At 45.6% G+C, this 24993-nt stretch overlaps 1 protein-coding gene across 9 annotated transcripts in view; it reads left to right on the forward strand.

Moving 5' to 3' along the window:
• Positions 1-24993, forward strand: part of Epn2 (epsin 2) — a 63632-nt gene that overhangs the window by 35371 nt on the left and 3268 nt on the right. For 5 of the 9 annotated variants that reach the window (XM_052195756.1, XM_052195757.1, XM_052195755.1 and 2 more), the window contains 7 exons: positions 10644-10756; positions 11412-11447; positions 12341-12451; positions 13466-13643; positions 22365-22529; positions 23061-23147; positions 23706-23921. In XM_052195756.1, the coding sequence (XP_052051716.1) occupies positions 10644-10756; positions 11412-11447; positions 12341-12451; positions 13466-13643; positions 22365-22529; positions 23061-23147; positions 23706-23921 (906 nt within the window). Of the gene's footprint in view, positions 1-1353; positions 1525-10643; positions 10757-11411; positions 11448-12340; positions 12452-13465; positions 13644-22364; positions 22530-23060; positions 23148-23705; positions 23922-24993 lie in introns of all 9 variants that reach the window. The other 4 variants (XM_052195759.1, XM_052195761.1, XM_052195763.1 and 1 more) reach the window with 3 other exon arrangements.

Below are 24993 nucleotides of genomic sequence, written 5' to 3' on the forward strand. Positions count from 1 at the left end.
AAGTCCACATCCTTCAGAGCAGCACATTATGTCAGCATAACAGAAACCTTTTTGTTTTTTGCTTTCTGAAAGTGAATCTCCCTGTGTAGCCAGGCTGGCTGCAAACTTGCTATCTTCTTTATGCAACCTCTGGGGTGCTGGATGATGGGTGTGCTATCTGCATGACCAGTGTGGCAGAATACTTTTCTTTCTTAATTTGCTACACACCAGCATTTTCCACTTTTGTATAATAGACTTCAGTCTGCCTTTCATTGTACCACCATTAGAAATTTGAGGAATGTATTTATTATGTAAGAGATTTACATATCAAAGTCAGGCTTCCTGCCTCTAGGAATTCTAAGTTATTATTAGGGTTGGAGCAGGTTAACATTTTCTTGTTGTATTTCTGGCTATTGTAATTTTTGAGTTTGAATTGCTTTTGTTCTGTGATGACAACTTGTGAGATAATTTATATCTGAAGGTAGCCTTTTTTTGATTGTTTTTGTTTTTTTGTTTTGTTTTGTTGTTCCAGACAGGGTTTCTCTGGTTAGCCCTGGCTGTCCTGGAACTCACTTTGTAGACTAGGCTGGCTTTGAACTCAGAAATCTGCCTGCCTCTGCCTCCCAAGTGCTGGGATTAAAGGCGTGGGTCACTACTGCCTGGCCAAAGGTAGCCTTAAGTTTCTTTTTATTTATTTATTTTTTTGGGGGGGGGGTTGGATTTGGTTTTTTCGAGACAGGGTTTCTCTGTATAGCCCTAGCTGTCCTGGAACTCACTCTATAGACCAGGCTGGCCTCAAACTCCACTGCTTCTGCCTCCCAGAGTGCTGGGATTACAGGTGTGCGCCACCACCGCCCGGCTAGCCTTAAGTTTCTTGAAATCTCCCTACATTATGGATTAAATTGCACACCAAAATAAGTGAACAAACTAATTAATTAATTAAAAAATAAGATTGGCTTTCAGGAGAAGTTTTATTTTCCTCAAGGACCCTCCTGTGAAGGACACAAAGGGGTTGGAACCACCATAGTTAAAAAGAGTAGAACATCAAGGTACAGGGGCGAGATGGGAGTGTGGAGCCCGGTTGTTTCATCAGACCCTTATACCATGCCTGAGATCTTTAGCCATTGACCCTGCCTGACTTCTAAGTCCTAATGCTTTAACTCTGCATGTTCTTATTTCCTAGACTTTGATCTTGAACTGAAATCCAGGATCAGAGTGTGGCAGCAGGTTCTTCATGACTTCCAGGCACAGGGCACTGACTTCAGGGATGAGGCAGAACCCTGGGTGGTCTTGGCCTATGTCCCTTACACACTGCTGCGCATCCTCTAATGGTGTGTCTCTTTTTGTGTATGTGTGTGTGTCCCTGCTCAACAGCGCCAGAGGCCTCGCTGTGCCCCCAGCACCGCACAGGGGCCATGCTGGGTCAGAGTGAGGAGCTGCAGCCACTGAGCCAGCGCCACCCCTGCCTGCCGCACCTGGGCCTAGCCTCCCACCCTAATGGCGACTGGGCCCAGCCCTGCCTCACTTGTGACCGCGCAGCCCGAGGTGGGACAGCGGTTTACTTTTCTTCATAGAAATGCCATGCAGCTTGCTGAGGGTGGGGCTTGTCCTGTCAGTACAGCCAACTCTCTCCCTGCCTCCTGCTGGACCTCCTGTCTAGCTAGCTTCTGGTGCTTGGAATCCTTTCTGCCTCTCTTTCTGGGAACTTACAGACCTGTGCTCCCCTGCCCATAGTCGTATACTACCTGCTTAGAGGGGAGCTACATAGTGGTTAGGCATGGGTGATGATCCTATCTTCCTTATATCCCTTGTTCTACAGACTAGAGGGTGCTTTGTTGCCTGCCAGGCCATAGAGTGGTAGTAGACCCAAGTGATTGGCCACTTTGAGATGGAAATGTGTGCTTTCAGTTTCTGAAAGCTAGTAGCAGACCCTCAGTAATAGCCACTGGAAGCCATTGTTCCCAGTGTAGGAGTAGAAAACTGTGGGGCTTCCAGTGTGATTATTTTTGCCTTCCAATGGCCTGTTATCATTGCTGAAATCCCCATTGTCAAAATGAACAGAGAGTTAGCTGTACTGTCAATTCTAGGTCACTGTGTTTGAAGAGGCTGAATTCAATGGGTAACTAAAAATGGGGCTTCTCTTTTGCCTAATTAATAATGCATCCTGGTCAGAGCTTCACTGTTGCAGGTTAAACTGGAAACAGATTTTCACTGTTGCTCACAAGAAAATACTCTCAGTCTAATCTCCCTTTAGTCATAAATGGATTCCCACTGGAGAAGAAAGCTCTCTTCTACTTTTGCCCAAGGGGCACCAACAGCAAGCCTTTGTGTAATTTCCCCGATAAGGTAGCCAACCTCTTCTGAGCCCTGGAGACAGTTCTCACTCATTCATGCCTCACTAATATTATAGTTTGCTTAACTTGAGTATTTGTGTGATCACTCTATTTAGTTCTGGGGTATTTTCCTTTGTGTCCTGTCTTTAAAGAGTTTGTATGGGATTTTAGCTTCTACTGTGTGGAAAGGTAAGGAGGACCAGCTTTGCAGTTACTGACGTCAGGGTTGGAACTTGTTTGGAAGAGTTTCCCAGTGACATGGAAGTTGCATGCACTTTTTTTGCTACCACTTAGGATCTGTTCTTAGGTTCTCCTAGAGCTTCATGGAGTTCGTCTCCTTTTCCTTTGAGCTGTGACTCAGCTGAGTTATTTGAGACTGGTAACACCTAGGTCCCCAGACCCTGCAGGGACTTGTCCAGATCAAAGATGGCATGATGGTGGTTTGAGGAGCTTTTTCACAAGCCAATTTTTTTTTCTTTTTCTCCACTGCCTTCAAATCTGTAGAAATAATCTTGGAAATCTCTCAAATTCTGTCCTTTATCTCATCTATGACTTGTATCCATTGCTAGCTTCTGCTTGGTTTCCTTGCCTTTCCATGTCTACCTACCCTTCATTCTTACAATGGCTTTAGAGTCCCTTAAGTACTGATTCCTTGCAGGATTATCACTTTTGACATCCTTGAGAGGCCCTGATGGAGTTGGAGGAATTGTAGAACAGGACTTTCTCTAAATACTGTCACTGTGCTGACTCTTTCACAATTACATATTTGGTTCAGTGGACTAGAATCTGCAAGAAAAAAAAAAGGCTTTTACCTTTTACATAGGGAGGAAGGGATGGCGGGGGGGGGGGGGGGGGGGGGGGCATAGGTACTTAAACCTCAGAAGCACTTGAGAAGGGTTGGGATAAATCCTCAGGCTGGAGGTAGGCAGAGCTGGACCAGGAGGCCCCACACTGGAGGATGATGGGACTGGTAGCTTGGTGGGTGGGAAGCAACCAGTCCTTGGATTTGTTCTAGAGAAGACCCAAGAAGGCTTATTGGAGGCCTGGATTATGCTGATGTGGAAAGGAGATGAGGGCAGCTTTGAGGCCTCAAAACTCAGTGTCTAAGAGGCAGGGAAGAGAGAGGGGTTGTAGGTACAGTAGTTTGGGGTCTGCTTGTTGAGGTGCAGAGAGGCAATTAGTTATTCTGTTCCAGTGCTTCTAGCTGTGCACCGTTAGCTTCCCCTGATGCTCCTAGTCACATAAAAGCTATTTTCCAGACTGAGAAAGACTGAGCCTGTTTGTCTATGTTGGCCACCCGTCCAAGTATTCAGTTAGTGCTTGACTGCTGTGTCCACAGAAGCCATGTAGCTCAGGGGAGCCTCTCAGGCTCAGAAGGTTGGAATTTATTTTAGATCATAGGATGACAGCTAGCTTGGATTAGAGTACAGATGTGAGCAGGCTACCTTTTGGGCCTACTTGAGGCACTAGCCACCAAGTATTGTAGGATTAGCAAAGCTACAGCTATGAAGAGATAAGATGAGTTGTTGGGGAAGGCTTGAGAATCTGCACCAATGTGGCAGAGTGGGGTGGGAGAATCCTTGATTCAAAAACAAGGCCTGGGAAAGAAGACTGCTTTAGTCAAATCTTGACTGTGTCAGCTCAGGTACAGCCAGTGTTTCTCCCTCCTCCTTCCTGTTTGTCCTGCCTGCTATGGCATACAACCCACCAATGTCAGGGTTATTTTGCTGTTCTCTTGAATTTGCCTCTGGAGCCAGAGCTGCTGCTATATCCTGATGAAAGCCAGGAAGCAGTTCCTTGGTGTCTGGTACTGTGGGGAGAGTTTAACTACCAGAGTACTGTTCTTTAAAAGGAAGGGAGGGGGGAAGGAGAGGAAAGCAGAAGAGTTTGCTGCCTCCGGTGTGCTCTAGTGCCCCAGAGTATGTTGTAGTGTAGGAACCACGGTGCTGGTGGTTTGTTCTAGGTGGGTGTTGTCACTCACCTCATCTTCTCAGAATGACCAGGTCACCCTTTCTATCTAGATGAAGCCTTTAGCACTCTGTGGTGTGATTCTAGGGAAGTCCCTAGGGAAATGTTGGGAATCCTTGAGCTTCAGCAGTCTGTGCAGAGACTGTTACTGCTCTCCTATACCCTGACAGGCTTACCAGGAGATTACTGGAGATTATGACATTTCATGTTTTTGCTGGGCTCACTTCACAGAGGATTTGAGTGGACTTACAAAACACATGCAATGCCATAGGATTGACTAGGTAATAGAAGAAAGTGGGACAAAAGTGAGCCATACACAGTTGCTAGAGATGGATCTAAATTTGGCTTTGAACGTCTCAGTTACTGACCCCCAAATTGGGCAGTTTCTCTTTGGTTTTGAACAAGAGGTACAAGAGAACCAGGTATTTTTTTGCTGTGACTGTGCAGGTAGGAGGGAGGGGCTAGTGATCAGTTGCCCCAGAGACTGGACCACACTGTGGAACCACATCCTGTAGCTGCCTATGGCTATCTCCATGTAGCTAAAAACCTGCTAACCCTGCAGTCTTGTAGACTGTTTCTCTTGACGCTGGTGGCCCAGCAGGCATGCAGACAAATTCTAGATACTTCTGAGGTTAATACATTGGGTTTTCTCTACAGCAGAGAGAGAGAGAGAGAGAGAGAGAGAGAGAGAGAGAGAGAGAGAGAGAGAGAGAGAACGAGAGAACACAAGAGTGCATATGTACTACAAGCAGATAAATGAAGTCAGTGTGGCTAAGGAAACAGGTCAAATCCACTTTCTTCATGAATCTAAGAAGACTTTAGTTGTTTTTGGTTTTAATTGGAATATAAGGGGCAGGAAGATCAAAGGTTAAAAGAGCACCACCCTTGGCTACATAGGTCAGCCTGTGCTACGTGAGATCTTGTCTCGGAAAATAAACCCAATTCACAAAGGGTGAGTTTTGGTTTGTCTTCTCTTTTTTGCTTGTGCTACCATCTTTTAAACTGCCTGTGCAGAAACTTTTATTTTAAAATAATTCCTTTTTGTTTCAATAGTAAGTTATAAATATTTTATCTACTTTTTCAAGTTCTTCAAAAAACTTTTAAAAATAGTTTTTCATTCTTCAGGGATTATTTATAAACAGACCAGGGCACCATGTCGTATCTTAAATCCCAGTGCTCTCATGTACTTCTTGTGGCCTCAATTAGAAGGTCACAGTGCTCCTCTTTTTCTGTAATGCAGGTATCTTGGTCTCTGGAAAGGTGTAGAAGGGTCTCAGTAGCTTTTTTTCCTGAGTCTCAAGCAGGGCTGGGTTTGTGATCCCTAGAACCTGATCAGTCTGATAGAAAGCAGTGACAGGCGCACATGGCCAGGCTTCTAAGCATTTGCCATCCTGAGCTATCACACCCACTTCTGAAGTCTTAGTTTCTCTTCTTATTCCCTTCTACCAAGTTCTCTCTTCCCAACTCTATGTATTCTATTTTGGGGTTTGGGTGTGCCATACTGAATGAATTTAATTAGAGCTGTCTGCATAAGAATGCCTTTATTTTTTAAATGTGTGTACATATGTATTTTAAATATTTTATGCTTATATGTGTATACCTAAGTGTGTATGTGAACCAGGTTTGTGCCTGGTGTCAGCAGAGGTCAGAAGCATCAGATCCCCTCAAACTGGAGTTACAGATTGTTGTGAGTCACCATGTGGGTTCTGGGGATCAGACCTGGGTCCTGAAAGATCAGCCAGTGTTTTTAATTGCTGCAGTGTTTTAATTTGTTATATGCTGCAGGGATCAAACTGAGGGCTTCCTGTATGCCAAGTAAGCACTCTACCCTATGGAGCCCTGTCCAGGAACTTTTAATTTGGGGTTTTGTTTTGTTTTGTTTTGTTTTTCCTTGAGACAGGGTTTCTCTGTGTAGTCCTGGCTGTCCTGGAACTCACTGTAGACCAGGCTGTCCTCGAACTCAGAAATCCACCTGCCTCTGCCTCCCAAGCTCTGGGATTAAAGGTGTGCGCCACCACCGCCCAGCGTCTAGGAACTTTTAAATGGCTCCAGAAGTCCCAAAGTCTAGGCCACACCTGGCCACACCTCAAACCAAAAACCTGTCACTGTGGTGTGTGAGGTGCTGGGAGACTGCAGAGTACAGCTCTGGGTTAGATTCTGTCAGGCTTCACTCAGCTGCAGCGTTCTTCCTCACCTCTCCCTCTCCTGATGGCCTGTGGCAAGGCCCTTTGGATAGTTAGAGACAGCAGGTAGTTATTCTCCAACTTTAGTGTTCAGGCCAGCTTCTTCCCATGGGCTCCCCTCTCCTGTGGTCATTAGAGGGTGTGATGTTGGCCCAGGTAAGTCGGTCTGCTCAGTGAGAAAGAATGAAGGCGGAGCGTCCTGCAGCCCTGCTGCTGGCGCTGTTGGCTTTGTTAGTGTGCTCCTGAAGTTTTTCCTGAACATTTCAGTCTGTTCATGCAATTTCATGACAGCTTCCAGCTCATGCTGTCCTAACAGAAGCATTTCTCCAGGTTCTCAGACAAGCCTGGGAATATTTTAATAGTTGAACACATCATTGTGGTGCCTAATTATCCTTACTATTGGATCCAGCACCACCAGTGACTTGGAAGAGTTACTCCATGGCTTTCAGTAGTCATGTCTGAGCTGACATTCCCCCACCTCCACCACCTTTCCTGCAGCCCTGCTTTGTTTGTGACACCTGTGGCTAGGAGAATGCCGAGGAAGCATGCTTTATATATCCATCAGGGAGCAATGGAAAGGAGAGATCTGCACACCTTTCCCTTCACTGATACAGGACTGACTTCGTCTGCTCCGCCTAAGATTTCTATTTTAAGCTGGTGTTGTGATGCACAAATTTAATCCCAGGTCTCTAGAGACAGAAGCAGGTGCAAATGGATCTCTGTGAGTTCTAGGCCAGACTATATAGTGACTTCCAGGACAGCTAAGACTACATAAAGAGCCCTGTCTTAAAAGAGAACAAAGTACAACAAAACAAAAAAGATTTCTGTCTTAGTCACCAGCTAATTCAACAGTTTTCAGTGACAGGGTCCCAGTTTGGGACCTGAGGGGATTTGGGAGCCTCTAGGTAGTGAAACTCTATTATGATTGTCAGCGAGCAGATTTTTCAAACAAGAGAACTTCTCTAAGGGTAGCCAGTTTGACCCATCTGAACAACAGGCCTGAATTTGGTTCCAACATTGTATTTTATGGACACACTGACTGCTCATCTGTTCAGTTTTTGTTTTGAAACAGGGTAGGCCATACTGACCTGTAACTCAAAAGCAGTCAAGGCTGTCCTTGAGCTGTTCTTTTGCCTATCCCCTCCCCCAAATGCTGTCCCTGCCCCCCAAGTGAGATTTCAGACATGTGCCACTATGCAGACCTTCATGTGTCACTTTGGTCTTTATTGAGACAGGTCTTCTGGTGGCCCAGACTGGCCTTTAACTTAAGATGTAACAACTGAAGGCCTTGGATTCCAGATCCTCTTACCTCTATCTTCCCAGGGCTCAGATTACAGTGTGTGTGTGTGTGTCACCACACCTGGCTTGATCAGGAGTAGGCAGAACACAGCCTTTTTGGAAAACCCTGGTCTCTATGGCTTCCTTTGGGATCGACTGTTGGAGTTTACAGGCTGGAAAAGGACCCTTGAGTGTCTTGCTCTGTCACTCTCTACTTTATACTTTGAGACCGGTGTTTCATTATATGTGGAACTGTGCTGGCAGCCAGCAAAGCCCAGGGATTCTCCTGGTTTCCTTCCCTCCCCACCTCTAGTATTCAGCTTACCTGAAGGCACAGCTACACCTGTCTTTTTAAATGCATGCTGAGGATTTGAACTCATGTTTGGTCAGCAAGCACTCTTACTCACTGAATCTGTGTCTTCATCTTTAGGGATAGACTTTGAGGGAAACACGGGTTTTTCCTTGGGTCTCTGTAAATGTGAGCCTTCAGATGCTCAGAGTAGGGCCAGGTTAGTTAGTCAGAGAGTCCATTCAGGCCTGTCTCACAGGAACATCTGTGTTCCCTGTCATGCGCCTGGGCACAAAAGTCTCTTTGTGGGACTGAGATGCCATCACTGAGGCCAGAGTGTCTCTCTAAGTAAGCCAGGGCCTGCTGTGCATACTTGGCTGATTGTGTGGGTGGTGGCTGTGAATTCTGCCACCTGTGGAGCTGAGAGCTGTACATCCGTTTATAAAACCACAGTGTGGAGGGGAACATCCTACGTATAGTACCCCTTGTCTTGAAATTCCACACTGACAGGCTTTGCATCATTCTCACCACCGGTAACTGTAACAGGAGTATGTTCATTTGCATTTGAAGCCCATCTTGCCTCACTGGTATATCTAACAGCCCTGAAAACTGAGAGATTTCTTTGCAACAGCAAGTCTGCTCAGAGCCCTGTTTTTTCCTGACCTGGTAGATATCCTGTGACTTGATGGCCAATGAACAGCCTTCCCTGCAGGATAAGATTCACTATCTGAGCAAGCACTCCATGCCAGTGTGACGTTTCTTCCTGGATCCCGGATTCTCATTTGGTTGTAAACAGGATATCAGTGCTGTATCTGATCTCAGCAAGGGATTTGTTAACCATTCATTCTCTGGTTTTCATTGGTATGGATTTGTACAAAGAAGCCACATTTAAGTGAGCAGGAATTTCCCAGGTCTGCCTCCTAGAGATGTCTATGTCTCACTGCCTTTGAACCGTCCAGTCTAGTTGATGAGTTCTTTCCTTCTTGAGCATGAGAAAGAGAGACCTAAGTATTCAGATTGGTATCAGTGAGATTGGGAACAAAAATCAACCAAAAGGTAGGGGTGTGTGTGTGTGTGTGTGTGTGTGTATAAATAATAAAAGTATATTGTTAAATCTATTCAGCAAAGTGGATTTGAGGCAGTTTTATTACTATCCACTTGAATTTCTAAAGGGGTCCCGTGAAAAGTCTAATTGGGATAATGCTTTAGGATGTGATTAGGCTTGGTTTTATTTATTTAGGAGTTTTCTCTGCAGCTTTTGTTTTGCCTGCTCAGGATAGGAGATGTGAGGCAATTGGTTGCTTCCACCACCACCAAGAATGATTCCAAGTTAAATCTTTTTTTTTTTTTTTTTTTTTTTTTTGGTTTTTTTGGATTTGTTTTTTTTTCGAGACAGGATTTCTCTGTATAGCCCTTGCTGTCCTGGAACTCATTCTGTAGACCAGGCTGGCCTCGAACTTAGAAATCTGCCTGCCTCTGCCTCCCAGAGTGCTGGGATTACAGGCATGTGCCACCACCTCCCAGCCCAAGTTAAATCTTACTATTGATGTAGCCTGGGCCTGGCTGGCTATCTAGAAACCATCTTTGTCAGCTGTTATTCCTGCCAAGGAGGCAGCTCCTAGGAACCAAGTTTAAACTAGAGATGGAGAAAGTATTGTGATAAGCAGTCTAGGTAGACCTTTGCTAGAATGCATGAAAGAAGAAAGTGCTTAGTACAGATTAGAACATTTAAAACAATTAGCTCAAACTATGAAATTAACTTGTCCTTCTTTCTACCCACCCATCTATCTATGAAAGCAGCCATTCACTGTGTAAAGTATAAAGGTTTACTGGCCTGGAGTGAGGGCTGGCTACTCTGTGGGTCCCAGTGCAGGAGGCTAAAGCTCTACAGTTGGTCAGCAGACGAGGAGGGTGTGCTGAGCTACACAGAAGCGCAGAGGGGGCCTAAGCCAGGAACCATAGACACATGGTTTCCTGGGTGGGTGGGCTTCCATCTGCAGTTTACTGAAACTGGGAGTGTGCAGAGGTGGGTCCACCCCTAGGCTCCTGCTCTCTCGGACTCTCTACATCGGATCCAGTTGCATTCCTAATCTGAGCATCCTTGGGTTACTGTGAATGTGGATTTCCTGGTTTGGGATTTGGTATCTCAGCTAGGTCTCTGCATTTCACACTTGAGCAAAACATACCTCTGTGCAGTGTTATATAAGTACTTGGTCTACACAGAACTGTGTGGGCTTCCTTTTCCTAAGCATGCCCTCTAAATGTTAGTGTTTTGATTGGAGCCTTTGGTCTCTTGGGCTCCTTCATATAACTGAAGGCTCTTCAAGAACTCTTGTCAGGTTTCTGTTTGATGGTCCATTTCTCTGGAGTAGAGATCTGCTGTAAAGACTTGAGATTTGATCCTCCTGAGGCCTGACCTCCAGCAAAGGTTTCATGTGTCTCCTTTAGGTGTGCAACCGTGTTTGACTGTTGTTAATTTTAATTCTGAAATACCTGTAGCCTTATATTATCCTTTTGCTGGGCTGTGTGGGTTTGAGGTGAAAACTGAGTACTATCTTGTGCTGTCTTTGCATGTGATGACTTGTCCCCCATCCGTCCCTCCCCATTTCACAGCTACTTCCCCACGAGTGTCCTCCGAGTTGGAGCAGGCCCGGCCACAGACAAGCGGAGAAGAAGAGTTGCAACTGCAACTGGCACTTGCCATGAGCAGAGAGGTTGCAGAACAGGTCAGTGCTTTTGTGGTTGAGCCCGTGGGGTCTTTACCTTGGTGTTCCTGGGGAGGGTAATGGCTCCCAGAAAGGATGACACACACACAGCCCTGTCTTTAAGGCACTTACTTGATGAGTTCATGTTTTGTGGCTACAGTGCATTCTGAGCCCCTAGTCCAGGCAGAGCTATAACGAGGAAAGGTTTTCAGGGAGGTCAGTGTCCAGAGAAGCAGCTAACCCTGAATGAAGTTCCTATGCAGACTTACAGTCCAGGGACTTCTGAGGGAGCTGTGTGCTTCCAACCTCCTTGAGGTGCCAGCATACAGGGCAGTGGGCAGGACAGGCCTGGGTTGAGGGTGGTGGGTAGGTGGGTTGGGCCTGGTCCCTGCCAGGGCAATATACCGTATGGCAGATGTCTGGGAGACTAGAAGGGGAAGCTTAAGGAAAGAGTGTGCATGCGGGCATGGTAGAAGCAGCATAGATTTTTTTTAAAACTATGTGGTGTAAGATGGAACCCAGACCCCTCTGTAAGGAAGTGCTCTAATATTGAGCCTGTGTGTGGTTTTGTTCCCCTCTATACCTTATTTTTTTTTTAATAAGCATGCATTACTTTAAAATGGAGGAGCGAAAGGGGCAATTCAAACACCTTTAGACAGTGTCCCTTTGCTTTCAGTCATCAGAAAGCGTGCAGACAGCCAGAGGCAGCAAGGTACACCCCTCGTATGGAGAGAAGAATGTTGGGTGTTAAATGTGAACACAGAGAGGTTTGGCCGGCATAGTTGGTATGTCTGTAACAGCAACAATGGGCAGCTTTGATCCTGGCCTCTGCCCCCTGTAGAGAACCTTCAGCCATTAAATCTGCCCATGTGGAAGCTCATGGCTCCACGGGATCAAGGTGCCCAGGAGGTCCTACTGCAAGTTTCTGGGATGGGTGGATGGCTTCAGCCTTTTTAGCTAAAACCCAAGAGTATGTTTTAATCATATAGAAGTTAGGCCAGGACTGTCTTTTGCAAGTGACTTACCCTTAAATAAGATGAATTGTTTCTACTAGAAACTATACAACTGCACAGTTGTTCAGGGAGTGTCCACTGTGGGGATTGAGATGATATGTGTTTTTCAGCTTTTTCTAATTCTTTCCTGTTCTATTTGTGTTCTATAAGGAAACACTGTTTTCATTCTATATGGATGAATGATTTGCCTGCATGCATGTATGTGTACCACATGCATGCCCTGTAACTGGAGTTACAGATGGTTGTGAGCCATTATGTGGGTGCTATGTACTGATCTGGGTCTTCTGTAGAAGCAAGTGCTCTTAATTGCTGAGCCATCTCTCCAGCCCTGAGAAATATTTTAGATTAAATATTTTGTTTCCCCATTTTGGTGGTGCCTGAGAGTTGCTGGTATGACCTCAGACAGCCTCTGAAGGAGGAACCTCTGTGAGCCCTCTGGGAATGGAAAGCCATTGTTTCCAGCTGAACTGTATTCTCCCTTGAAATGCCACATGATGCAGGGCCTTTCCTGTTGCTGGCTAGTGTGGCCTTGTGCCCTGCTGTGTGGCTGTCAACATTACCCTCAGCCTCAAGCTCCATTGTCCCACTCCAGGAAGAACGCCTCAGGCGGGGTGATGACCTCAGATTGCAGATGGCTCTGGAAGAAAGCCGGAGAGACACAGTAAAAGTTCCAAAAAAGAAAGAGGTGAAAGCTTGCTGCAAGGTAAATGTTTGAAATTGATCTTGGGTGGTTGTTTCAGGTGCCCCTGTGGCCTACAGTGAGGCTAGGACACATGGCAGGGGGCTAGATTCCACATTGAAGCCATGTGGTGGTGGACACTAGTGACAACATAATTAAAAAAAAAACAAAAACAAAAAAAAATCCTCATAGTGACTAAGAGAAGACACTTGATGCCACCTGTAAAAGGAGAATGTAGCAGCAGTGTCAGCCTCACAATGGTACTTGGAGACATTTTTTTAGTCTTCAGAAGCCATCGGCTATACTGGTCTTTATCCCCTCACCCCATCCACTATCCCCCTTACTTTGCTAGGCTATGACATAGAGGTGACCAGGATGTGGCTCTGCTTCTGACAAACTTATCAGGCCAGGCCACATCACCTGACATGATGCCACAGGACCCTGATGACAGATGTTGCAGTTATGGGAATAGGAAAGGTGGGGAGCCAGAAAGAGAGCCAGCCAGCCCCTTCTCCTTCCTTTAGGCTGGGTACTGGTAGCCAGGAAACAAAAGACAGGTGAAGAGGGGTGATGATGAGTGGATGCCAATGCCAGAATTGTCCTGAGAGAGTCTGGGAGCCCTGAGAAATCTTTTTTTTTTTTTCTTTTCTTCGAGACAGGGTTTCTCTGTATAGCCCTGGCTGTCCTGGAGCTCACTCTATCGACCAGGCTGTCCTCGAACTCAGAAATCCGCCTGCCTCTACCTCCCAAGTGTTGGGATTAAAGGCATGCGCCACCACCGCCTGGCTTGCCCTGAGAATTCTTAAAACTTGTGGGCATGTGGCACACCTTCAGTACTGTAGTGTATTGGATCCCTGGCTCCTCTGGGAAGCAGGGGTGTTAGTGAAGCTTTGGTGTTGGAGCAGCTCAATTTCCAAGTTATTCAGGACTTAGCCCAGGAGGCCTGTGCTGTGGTGAGAACTAACATTTATGCTTAGTATGTGGATATTTGCTATGACTATAACCAAACGAAACCATTTCTTCTGTTTGTCTTAACAGCCAGGCTCCCACTCACAGCAGACTACCTTGTTGGATTTAATGGATGCCCTCCCCAGCTCGGGCCCTGTTATGCAGAAAACTGAGCCCTGGAGTACAGGAGGAGCCTCTGCTAACCAGACCAACCCCTGGGGTGGAACAGTGGCTCCTGCGAACATTACTGACCCCTGGCCATCATTTGGTAAATAGATTCCTAAGCTTGCCTGTTTGATGGGGAAAACAGGTACTTTCTTTCTCTTAGTTAGCTCATTTCATCTGTCTCATCCAAGTATCAGAAACAACCTGTCCCTGCTGTAGACTACATTTCAGTTCTTAGACTTGCACCCAGCTTAAGCTCAAGTAGACATAATACATACACAGAAAAACCTAAAATGAGCTATGGGATATGCTTACCACCACTACTAATACAGAGAGGGCATATTTACTGTTATTCTTGTTACTTAAAGTAATAATACATCTAGTGAGTTTTATTTCCGAGTTTTGCTTATTGGTAAATGTGAATTTTCAGTCTGATTTGAAATATGAACTTGCAGAATTAATTTATTGTGGGTGATATTCCTGGCACATAAAATTTCTTAATTGCTGGTAGGGAGCCTAGTCTTATAGGCTTTATGCTTCTGGCCTGGTTCTCTGAAGCCTGTTGGACATGCCTGTGATGTGTGTACACCTTTCTGTGTGTGTGTTCTTTCTTTCCTAAAGTGGACCTTTTCTCTGGGTGTTTGTTAAAGTACACCAAACACTAGGTTCTGTCCTGCCATGTGAAGAATCTGGGGCACAGATAATGAATGGTTCCTGTCCTGGGCAGGATGGGCACAGCTGGTAGCAGTGCTGTGTGAGCCAGGCTCTGGCAAGGGCCTTTCAGACCAGAGCAGTGAGTTGGGCATCTTAGAGGTAGGTGGATGCGGAACAACAGTGTCCTGTTGAATGGTGTGTCAGAAGGTGTGGGTAATGGGGGAAAGGGGCGCACATGCAAATCCAGACACAGGGACCCATGCATTGTGACATGTGCAGCAGGTAAAAAAGTGAGGGAAAGGAGTTGGTATCAAGTACTTCAGGGACTGACCTCTATCTTGCAAGTGCTTGTATTTGGTCTAAAAACTATGTCAGCCTCAGATGCTCTTTAGCGTACTTTTGGCTACAGTGATATGTGGAGCTTGCTGACTTTCTGGGGCCAAGTAGTGTTACCTGAGTTCTTATTCCTTGGAGATCAGGAAACCTGTGGTGGTTGTACTATTGAAAAGTAGAGTATAGGCAGATATGGAAGTATTATGGTGCTCCAGGGGTATTAGACTTTCCAGTACTGACTTAGATGCTCCTGTCTCCCAGATCTGTAACAGTCTTTTTGTTAAATGACCATTATCCAGGTCCAGCTAAAGAGAATTCCTAGTGTGTCAGATCAGAGTCACATATAGAGAGGCTGTGCCAGGAAGCCTGAGTAGTACACGGCCTGCTGTGGGGGCAGGTATGAAAAGCTCTGTTGGGATATGTCCTTTGCTTGCTCTTTAAATGTTGAAATTTACCATTCTATTTTAAGCTGGAATATTTAACAAAACAAAACAATAAACCCCACACATTCACAGAGCTGTATAACTAACTATTGCTCCTAGGTTGAATGAAATTTATTCCATTATTCCAGAAAGAATCCATACTCAATTCCTAGCTACCAATCTGCTATTATGCCTTGGTTCATAAAGATTTATTTGTTGTGAACATTATCATATTAACAAAGTCACATGACTGTGGCTGTCATTTGTTGGAAGGTTGTCTGCAATTTAGTAGGTGTTTAGTCCTTTCCCGGCCAGAAATATCCCCTGTGGATATGGTACCTTAGGCACACAATCTCCTCCCATTGGACATTTGTACTGTGTTTAGTTTCTGGCCTTTGTGAATCTAATTTTTAAAAGAGAAGATTGAACTAAAACCCAAATAATCACCATCTATTTTAACATGGTGGTGAGAATTAAAACTATTCTGAACAGGGTTGCTGCTCCTGGACTTGCCCACTCTTGGCTTGCACACATTGACTTTTTACTGGTGACTGGAGAGACACACAGATCACCAAAGCCCAGAAATGTCCCCCACCCCAATCCCAGCTCAGAGCTTGTGGTAGGACATCTTGGATTGCTGGGAAGTTGTGCAGCCTGCTAAGTTAAAGTGTATCCTTCCAGCATGGAGATGGCTGTTGGTAAAATCTGAACTGTCTCTCCACTTCCTTTCCTCAGTAGATTGTATAACCCAGTTGAGGTCACATTGTATAAAGTTACACTCAGACATACATACATTACCCAGCTTATGCTATGCTGTGTATGTGCCCAGGTGTCACTGGAAACCATGGTACTCATTCATGTGGTATTGGTTGGCACTGTGTGGTTGGGCTACTAGCTCTTGAGCAGCTATGTGTCCTGTGAAGGTGCTGTTGAAAAATGATGCCGAAGTCATTGTGTTCTTGGGGCTTTGTCCCAGCTACCTGACCCAGCAGGTGCTTTGCTTCTTGCAGCTTGAGCTGGCTCCAGAGCAGGCATGTGATATGGGCATGTGATTACTGCTTAGCCTCTGCTAAAACCCAAGTGTAAGAGCCACCTCTCAGTCCCAGGATACTCGTAATTATTAAAGCATCTTCCCACAGCACAGAGCCACTCTCTGCATGAAAGGAATGCTTTTCTGAAAGCCACCGTTTGTAGTGGGTCCTGTTATTACCAGTTCTTTCCAAGCAGCACTGGGGACTGCTGAGCCAAGTGGCCTTGGGAGGAAATGCTAAGAGCCCAGAGGAGGGAAGTTGGAGCCTGCCAGGTCAGCGGGGCACTTCCTCCTCTGTTCTAGATACACAGAGCTGCCACCTGGTCTGAAGAGGCCTCACAGCCTGGTAATTCAGAAGGCCTTGGCTGGCTTGTCACCCTTACTGTCTACCCACCTACCAGAGCCAAGGCCAGGACTGAGCCTAAGTTCCGCCTGGCGGTAGCAGGTGTGCTCTGGCTTCTTGATGACCCCAGTATGGACTGCGACTGCCGGCTGTGCACATGAATATTCATTTATCCACTGGGCTCCATGTGAATGGATCTACAGAGGAGGCGGAAGCTGCTGTCTCTCTGAACTTAATTCCATTCTCCTTTCTACTCATTTGAGCTTTAAATAAGCCTTTATTTATTGGGTGTGTGGTGTGGCAGGACCTACTAATGCCAGACCCTGAAGGTATAGAAGAATCTTGTGATGGCCTCATTGCCCTTTCTATCTCCTGGGGGCAGCTGGGCCAACCCTGTGTCTGCACTCCACTCACAGTGTGATCGAAGCAAACTGTGCTGGCTATAGGACTACCTACTTGTGTCTATGGTGTTCTCTTCATTTGGTACTAAATTCAGCCCAGTCAGCTTTCAAAGTCCTGATTACACACACCTTGGACCTCAGTGTTACTTGCAGAATGGGAACTTGACACACCTCATTTGGGTTCAGCTGTTTATCCCTGATGATCTATGTCGTTTGGGATTGGCAAGGGTTTGAGCTGAGCATGCATTTCATCCCCTGTTCAGAGCTCTGAGTTTTGATTACTTTGTCCCCACTGGCTCTCCATGCTGCTGGCTCAGGAGGAGTGTTGCAGGTGTCCAGCCTGGTTGTGGGTAGCTGGGCTAAGCTTCAGGACTTGGACTGTAAGAATATAAGAATATTGTCTTATTCTGCCTGAGAAACTTTTATAAAGATGTATTTCATTTTTATTTGTTTGTGTATAGCATAAATGTAGGGGTGCCTGTGGAAGCCCAAAGAAGGCATTGGATTCCTTGGATCTGGAAGTACAGGTTGTGAGCCACCTAATGTGGGTTCTGAGAACCAATTTCTGTCACTTGGAAGAATATCAAGCACTTGTAACCACTGAGTTATCTCTCCAGCTCCACTCTTCTTAAAGACATGGGTTGGGTATCTGTTTAAGGAGATGTAGTCATCTGATTCTCAGAATCCCCTCTTGCCCTGTGTTCTTGGTTTTCAGTTGTCTTCAGGTTGGTTCAATGATTTATTTCTTAGAGGCTTGGCTAGAGGAATGCTAAACAAATTGATAGGGTAGGGTAAGGCAACTATGCAGGAGGCCTGGGGTAGTATGTGAGCTAGGTGACTCTTGCATGAGAGAGGCTTGGGCCTCTTGAGTGCAGTAGAAGCTCAGATTTGTATGCATTCTGGATCCCTGTTTATCTCACAACAGACCCACAAAATATGTTTAGTAGGTCTTCCCCACAGTCTGTGTGCTTAGGGAGACAGTGTGATATTTTATTAAAGTCTCTAGGGACTTTCTAAGGACAGCCATGATCCCACACTCTTTGTCCCTAGTACCTCACTGAGTTTAAGCCCTTGGAGTGCTTCCTGTGTGGATTCTCAGTGTAGCCATGAAAGTGGCTCTTCATGTTTGTACCTGTAGCTTTAGGTTTCTTTGTTCCCTCTACTAGTTCTGATGCCAACATGGTATAGAGTTGGAAGGAGCTCCAGCCCCACCTGTGGAGAGAGAGCACATGCACTTACCTAGAGGCGTGCACCTTCACTTATAATCAAGGCCATTGTAGGAGTGCCCTGCAGGTTGGGAACTGCTGTGCTGTATTGTCTGAGGCAGTGTTTTCTTACAAGTCCAGTGGCTCCCTGGAAAGCCAGCTGCATGTTCTGGCCCCATGGGGAATAGGGAAGCTCACTCTGCAGATCATGTAGGACTTTTGGGAGCTGGGATTTACATTAGCCACAAGGATTCTTCCTGGTTGTCAGGGAAGTATATGATCCTCTTAGACTACGGGAGTGGGTGAGGGGAAAACTCTCCCATGGAGCATTAAGGTATTTGTTTTAAAAAGGGCAGTAGGGGCTGGATGTACCTTCTTAATGTGGGCAAGAAGAAAGTCAGCAGCAATCTTCTGAGAGGCACTGATGCTTAGCACTGTCAGGGACTACAGGACAGCGAGGTCTCTCCAGACTGTGTCCCTCAAGTACATCTGTCTAGCTAAGAGAGCAGTGGGGTGTTCTTATGTGGGCCTGTAAGGCACCAGTGAGTAGGGAAGAGAACAGGAAGGCATGCTATATCCCTAAGACTCCCATATGGCATTGGTCCTGGGATCTCTGTGTCATCATATCAGAGCTTTTCTGGCTGCCTGCCCAGTCTTCTCCCTGGCAAACCATTTCTATCACAATACTCTGTTCAGCTGAGACAGAGCCATGCCTGATAAGACACCATCCCTGTAGTGTGAATCCAACTGAGGCCAGGTTCACAGACCTGGCAAAGCATCCCACAGATAGTAGAGGATCTAGAAGCATAGTTCCAGACCCATAGGGAAACTAGAAGGCTTGGGGTGAGAGCTCAGAGGTACTTCTCAGGGAATTGTTTCTGGAGGGTTTTGAAGCCTAATGGTTCAAGTGCAGCAACATTAGACAACAGAAAAGCCAAATAGGAGTTGGCAGGACGTGAGAACAGGAAAAGTGCCATTTGGGAGTGCTTCTTGACAGAGCATGTCATCTAGCTAGCTCATAGCTTTTGGGTGTGTCACTGCAGCAAGCCTGGGGAGAAGTGAAGGCTGTTTCTATTCCCACCCATCCTGCTGTATACTAGCCAGTAGCCTAGTCAGATCAGAGTTACAAGGGTGTGGGGATAGTCACTGCAACACCTGAGTAGGACCCAAGTAAGTCCTCTGGCATTTTAGAGTCCTGTAGGTATATAGTTATATACTCTTAATGATGGGGTTATCTTTAACACCCATGGAGTGTCCTCCTTCACAGGAGTGATCCAGGGGGAATGAAGTCCTTTTCAGATGTCAGAGAACAGTCCTTAGCTTCCTAAGATTGACAAGTCCCTGTTCTCTGAACTCTGATACATCCTAGTTGTCACAAGTCTTGCTGGGTGTTCTTCCATGGCTAGAATTGGGGCTGCAATTAACCACTCTTCTCTACCATAAGGAATTCAATCTAGGAAAAGATCCTTGGTTAGATGAGTAATAAGTGGAGGATTCCAGAGTGACTAGGGCAAGAGACAGGTTCAGTGGGGCCTGTGACAGACGACAAAGTTTCTTTGATGTGTCCAAGGAGCATAGGGAGTCAGTAGCCAGGCTGAGCATGGAAGCTGTGTGGCTGTCTCCACTGGCCCACATCTTTTGGAGTTCCTGAAGAGTTCATTTTTGAAGGAGATAACGAGCCAGAAGAACATTATGAAAGTTATTGTTCAGGAAGCTGAAGAATGCTAACGCAGCTTATCTAGGTACCCTGTGTGAGCAAAGCAAGACTGTCCAGGAAAGGAACTGGACAGCCAGCGCTGAGACGGGGGTAGTGACTTTAGTGTGCTTGCATGAAACCATAGTGTTACCTAGGCAGCCAGTCCTAGAAAATCCTTGTTTGTTCTGAAGATAATTGTGGAAGTTTGAAATTTGGAAGCACCAGGTAGTGGTGTCAATTCCTTTAATCACAACACTTTATTATTATTTGTAGAATAAATAGTAACAACAGAAGCAGAAATATTTTTCACATTAGATTGACTATAGTTTTAAAATTCGTATTTGATACTAATTATCTTTTTGTTGATACTAAAACATTGTTACAGCTGGGAGGCATGGTATACACTTTTGATTCCAGCACTTGGGAGGAAGAGGCAGGCTGATGTCTTAAGTTCCAGGCCAGCCTGGTAAAGGAAGAAAATACAAGGAGAGATAAGGCTTATTAATTACCATGAAAGAAATTGAAAGAGTACTTAACTTTCTTCTCTAAATCCACCCAGAGTTTTATAGGTAAATTCTATTAGCACTCAGAAATATCTAAGTTTTTAATAATTAAAAGTACAGAAAATAAGAACTTCCTGCTTGTTTCTGGAGACTGAGGTAAACTTGACACCAAACTAGACAATATGGGTTCAACTATTTTAGGCCAAGGCCAGTTAGGAATATTGATTTATTGGAAAGAAATGTAAATCAGGAAAGTTTTTTAAAAGATATGAGTATATTGTGGAAATTCCTCTGTCAGAAACAAGTTCTTAGAAGTGAGCCTACTAAAGATGAAAACAAATGTGTGGTTATCCTGTAGAGGCAGAGGCAAGTGGATCTTTGTGAGTTTGAGGCCAGCTTGGTCTACATAGTGAGTTCCAGGATAGCCAGAGCTACACAGAGAAACCTCTGTCTCAGATAACTGAAATAGGGAAACAATAACAAGTTTAAGGTCATCATCAGCTACATAGTGAGTTTGAGGCCTGTAAGCCTGAGGTATGTGAGACTCTGTTTTGAGGGGAGAAAAGAATGTATGAAGATGATTAACATCATGTGGAGAAGGAGTCAGTCAGTAGGCTAGTGCAACAGACTAAGGAGCCCAGTAATACACAGCTGAAGGTTTAACTGAGATGGAATGAATGGGCACTGTAATTCATGCTGGTGAGATTAGTCAGGCAGAGATGACCCTAGAGGATGCTTGATGAAGGTCATAGACCTTGTAGGAAGAGGGTGTACAAGGATATACATGTTTATTAGGGAGCAAGTAAACATAAAATTATTGCAAGATAGACTTCGTATGTACCACATGGGCACAAATGGAAAACCTAGGTTCCATCAGAACGTTTGAGACAGGTAAGAGGAAGGGCCTGCTTAGAGGGTTATAAACTGTTAGGACCAGCACGGAAACAGTTCTGGCATTACTTGCTGAAAATGCAGGGGCTTGTGGCCCAACAGCTGTCACTGTGTGCACAGAATAGAGGGATGTACAAGAATAGGCAGCCACACAAAGCACACCCAGGGTCTTTCAAAGTGGTTATTTGTGAGTTTTTTCATAGCTAGATTTCAGCTACGTGTCAACAAAGGCTAATTCCAGAGGTAAAATGTGTAGTAAATAAACCTAGTCACCAAAGAATGAACACACACACACACACACACACACATATGTTTACCTTATTTGTATAATAATAAATTCAGAAGTCTGGCATAGCTATCCAGTATATTGTTTCAAGGTATGATAAACTAAAGACAAAGCACGAGGTGCCTTAAACGGCTCAGGGTTCAGGATTTTGTGGTGGACCTGGAAATGTAGTAGTGTTTGCTTGTCTTCCACAGAATGGATGATTTGTTTCGTATTTGAAAAATCCACATACAGGGTTGACACTTAACATTATTAGATATGCACAGAAATATTTTCCATCTCCTCATTTACATGTGTGTGTGTGTGTATGTGTGTGTGTGTGTGTTTGATTCATGTGTAGAAGTCAGAGGACGACTAGTCTAGTGGAGTTCATTCTGTCATCTGCGTCCTGAGGATCAGTTCACATCGCTAGGCTTGTTCGCAAGCACCTTTACTGGCTGAACTATTCCACCTGCCCCGCCCATCCTTGTCAGAGGCAGTTGTGATGCACTAAGTTGACCGACCTTTGTTGCTCACAGTTTTGAAGGGTTCTACTGCTAAAGCTGGTGATGAGCACTCAACCTATTCTGTTACTTTCTTTCCTTGATATGCCACCATTTGAGAACAGGGCCCACCCAAGGCTGATGGGAGAATACCTCTGGGGAGCCAAGCATTCGTATAGGGGTTGCCAAACTTCATGTCTGGGGTGGAGCCTGCATTTATAGGGGAAATAGATGTGTTCCTTATAGTTTCATTTGGTTTGCGGGAACCCCCGTGAGCCCCTTGTGTGATGGGAAATATTCAGAAGGCCTTTAGCTTTGCTGTCTGTGCACTTGTCAGAAGACTGTCTCTAGGCATTTTTATCTGGCAGCCTCTGAACTCTAACTCTGCCTATTCTTACTCATGTGGTCTGTGTATATATGTGAGGCTATGTGGGTTTATGTGTACCATATTTTTGTTGGAACTGGAGTTACAGCCTATTGTGAGCATGCTTGGAACCAAACCCTGGCCCTCTGCAAAAGCAGTAGAAACTCTTTAACACTCTCCAGCCTGTTCTGAATTTTGACTCTGACTTCTGCAGGTACCAAGCCAGCTGCCTCTGTGGACCCCTGGGGAGTACCTACCACAGCCAGCACACAGTCTGTCCCCAAGAGCTCAGACCCTTGGACAGCCTCACAGCAGGCTGTCTCCAATGCTGGAAAGACAACAGATGCCTGGGGAGCTGCCAAGCCCAGTTCTGCCTCAGGTGATCACTTTGCTCAGCCTGGTTCCTGCAGCTTTACCACTTCTTCCTCCCTTCTGGTGCACTGGCAGTAGCTGGCTAGCTGACCACTTCTGTACCCATCCCAGGTGGGAGCAGGCATCACAGGCCCTTTTATATACCCACAGTTGAGAGAGTTGCTGCATTGGGCCCCAAAAGTGAGTTCTGGTCTCCTTTTTGGGTGGCAGACTGACCTCAGGACTTCTTGGGGATATTTCCCACAGACTCTATCCCAATGTCCAGAACAACACATACTCCCTACACTGTCAGCCCTTTCTTCTTTTGGAGTAGAATGGTGGTGTTGTGGTAAGCACTCATGGTCTCTGATTCCACCTGTTGCCTTCCAGTCTAGGAAGTGACTGAAGCATGGGCCCAAGTTTAACAATATGATGTAGAGTACTTGGGAGAGAGGCCCCTATGGCTTGTGCTAACCCATTATCCCCATGCAGATTGGGTACCTGTTGTGCTAGGGAATGGAAAGAGATGCTTTCAGTCACCAGCTTGTATGTCCCTCAGGGTCCTTTGAGCTCTTCAGTAATTTCAACGGTACAGTAAAAGATGATTTTTCTGAATTTGACAACCTTCGAACTTCAAAAAAAACAGGTAGATATAGATGGTTTCTGTCTAACATTTTGTGCATTTGACCACCTAGTTGATTTTAGAAGTAACACGCTTTTTCAACTTTATATGTATGTGCATGCATGTTTGTGTATGTGCCCATGTGTTTGCATATGTACATGTGTGTGCGTATTTTTTCCCCTGTCATCTCCATGGGGGGAGAGGGCATTTTAGTAATTGAACTCAGAGCTTCAAGGCTTTTATCTATTGAGCTATCCCACTGGCCCATTAATTTGTTTACATCTTAACAAGAATTCAGAAAGAATATTTAGCAAATGAAACTAGAAAGTGAATGTGAACAAGTATACATCTGTGCTTTGCTGTCAACCCCAGATAACATCTTAATATTACTGGAGGATTGTACTATGTATATTTTTGTGAATCTTGCTTGTCCACTTACTGCTTTTTAATTGTATTTTATTTGTTCATTTGTTTATTTAGTAGTTTTTATTCTGTGTGTGTGTGTCTGTCTGTCTGTATACACTGTTTACAATAGTATATACAAGGGATGAGAAGATAACTAGCCTTGTCCCTGTCTTGCAGCTGAGTCAGGGGCCTCAGTGCCACCCCAGGACAGCAGAACCACGAGCCCTGACCTCTTTGAATCTCAGTCCTTGACTTCTGCCTCAAGCAAGCCTAGCAGTGCCCGGAAAACACCTGAGTCCTTCTTGGGCCCCAACGCAGCCCTGGTGAACTTGGACTCACTGGTGACTAAGCCTGCTCCAGCAGCTCAGTCCCTCAATCCCTTCCTGGCACCAGGTAGGCATGTGCTGAGTATTATCAGTTGCTGTACTACCCATGGCTGGCCTCTAGTCCTTTCTTCTCTCTCAAGGACTGCTGATTTCTGGCTGGGAAGAGGTAGAGCTCCAGGAACTCCACATTGCTATTTGTCTCTAGGCCTGGTGGGGTGGGTTTAGATGCTGAGATTAGGGAAGAAACCACTTCCTGGAGGGGAACATGCCATAGAAGCTTTCTGAAAACTGTCCCCCCAGGGAGGATCTTACTAGTACTAGATTTGGGTCTAGTGAAGGGTGTTTGCTATAGGTCCATGTTATAGGAGAAGTACCACCTTAGCTCTTTAGTATGCGCCACCCCTTGAGGCTGAAGGGCCCCTGTCATAATGCCTGGTACAGGTTTCTACACAGCATGTTCCAGGTACTGCATCGGCCAGAAGACAGGCCCAGTCATTTAACCTAGAACTTGTCCTCACGGCCTAGCTCTGACCTCTGCCCATTAGCCTTCCAGCTCATTTCTACCCTCTGCTACCCAGTTTTTTTTAAACCCATTTCTTCCCATGTGAGTTGCACCTCAGCTATACTGAGCTAAATAACCATCCACAAGATTTTAGCAGTCCTCTCTTTGCTCACTTCTAGGCTATCTGTGATCCACTTTGCTTGCACGTCCTCCTCCTCTTTCCACGTCCGCCCAGCAGAGCTCTTCATCTAGTACATCCTCCTTTCCCTTGCTTTGCATGGATTCTGGATTCCTTCGGACTTAGGCCTCTGAAGAGTTGAAATGTATCTTCAACAGTGTCAACTCCACCTTGGCTCTGTGTTTCAGGGATTAGAGGACTTTACATCTCTGTTCCTACAGATCCAGGCAAAGGAGTATGACCTCTAGAAGCTGAGGTTTAAGGCCTGTGGACAGAAATAGCTGTGGAATTTCTAGGTTTCATCCCACTCTGAGGATCCTAATAGTTGAAGGCATGGTATCCCTAGATTGCCCTGTGGCTGGAGCTGGACAGGACCTGGGTCCTCTGCTAGATTGGTTCCCATTCTTGCCCAAGAGACTATTGTTCTCAGTGCCAGAGTCCAAGAGCTATCAGGGGGTC

Source organism: Apodemus sylvaticus, chromosome 10, assembly GCF_947179515.1.
Source record: "Apodemus sylvaticus chromosome 10, mApoSyl1.1, whole genome shotgun sequence".
Lineage (NCBI taxonomy): Eukaryota > Metazoa > Chordata > Mammalia > Rodentia > Muridae > Apodemus > Apodemus sylvaticus.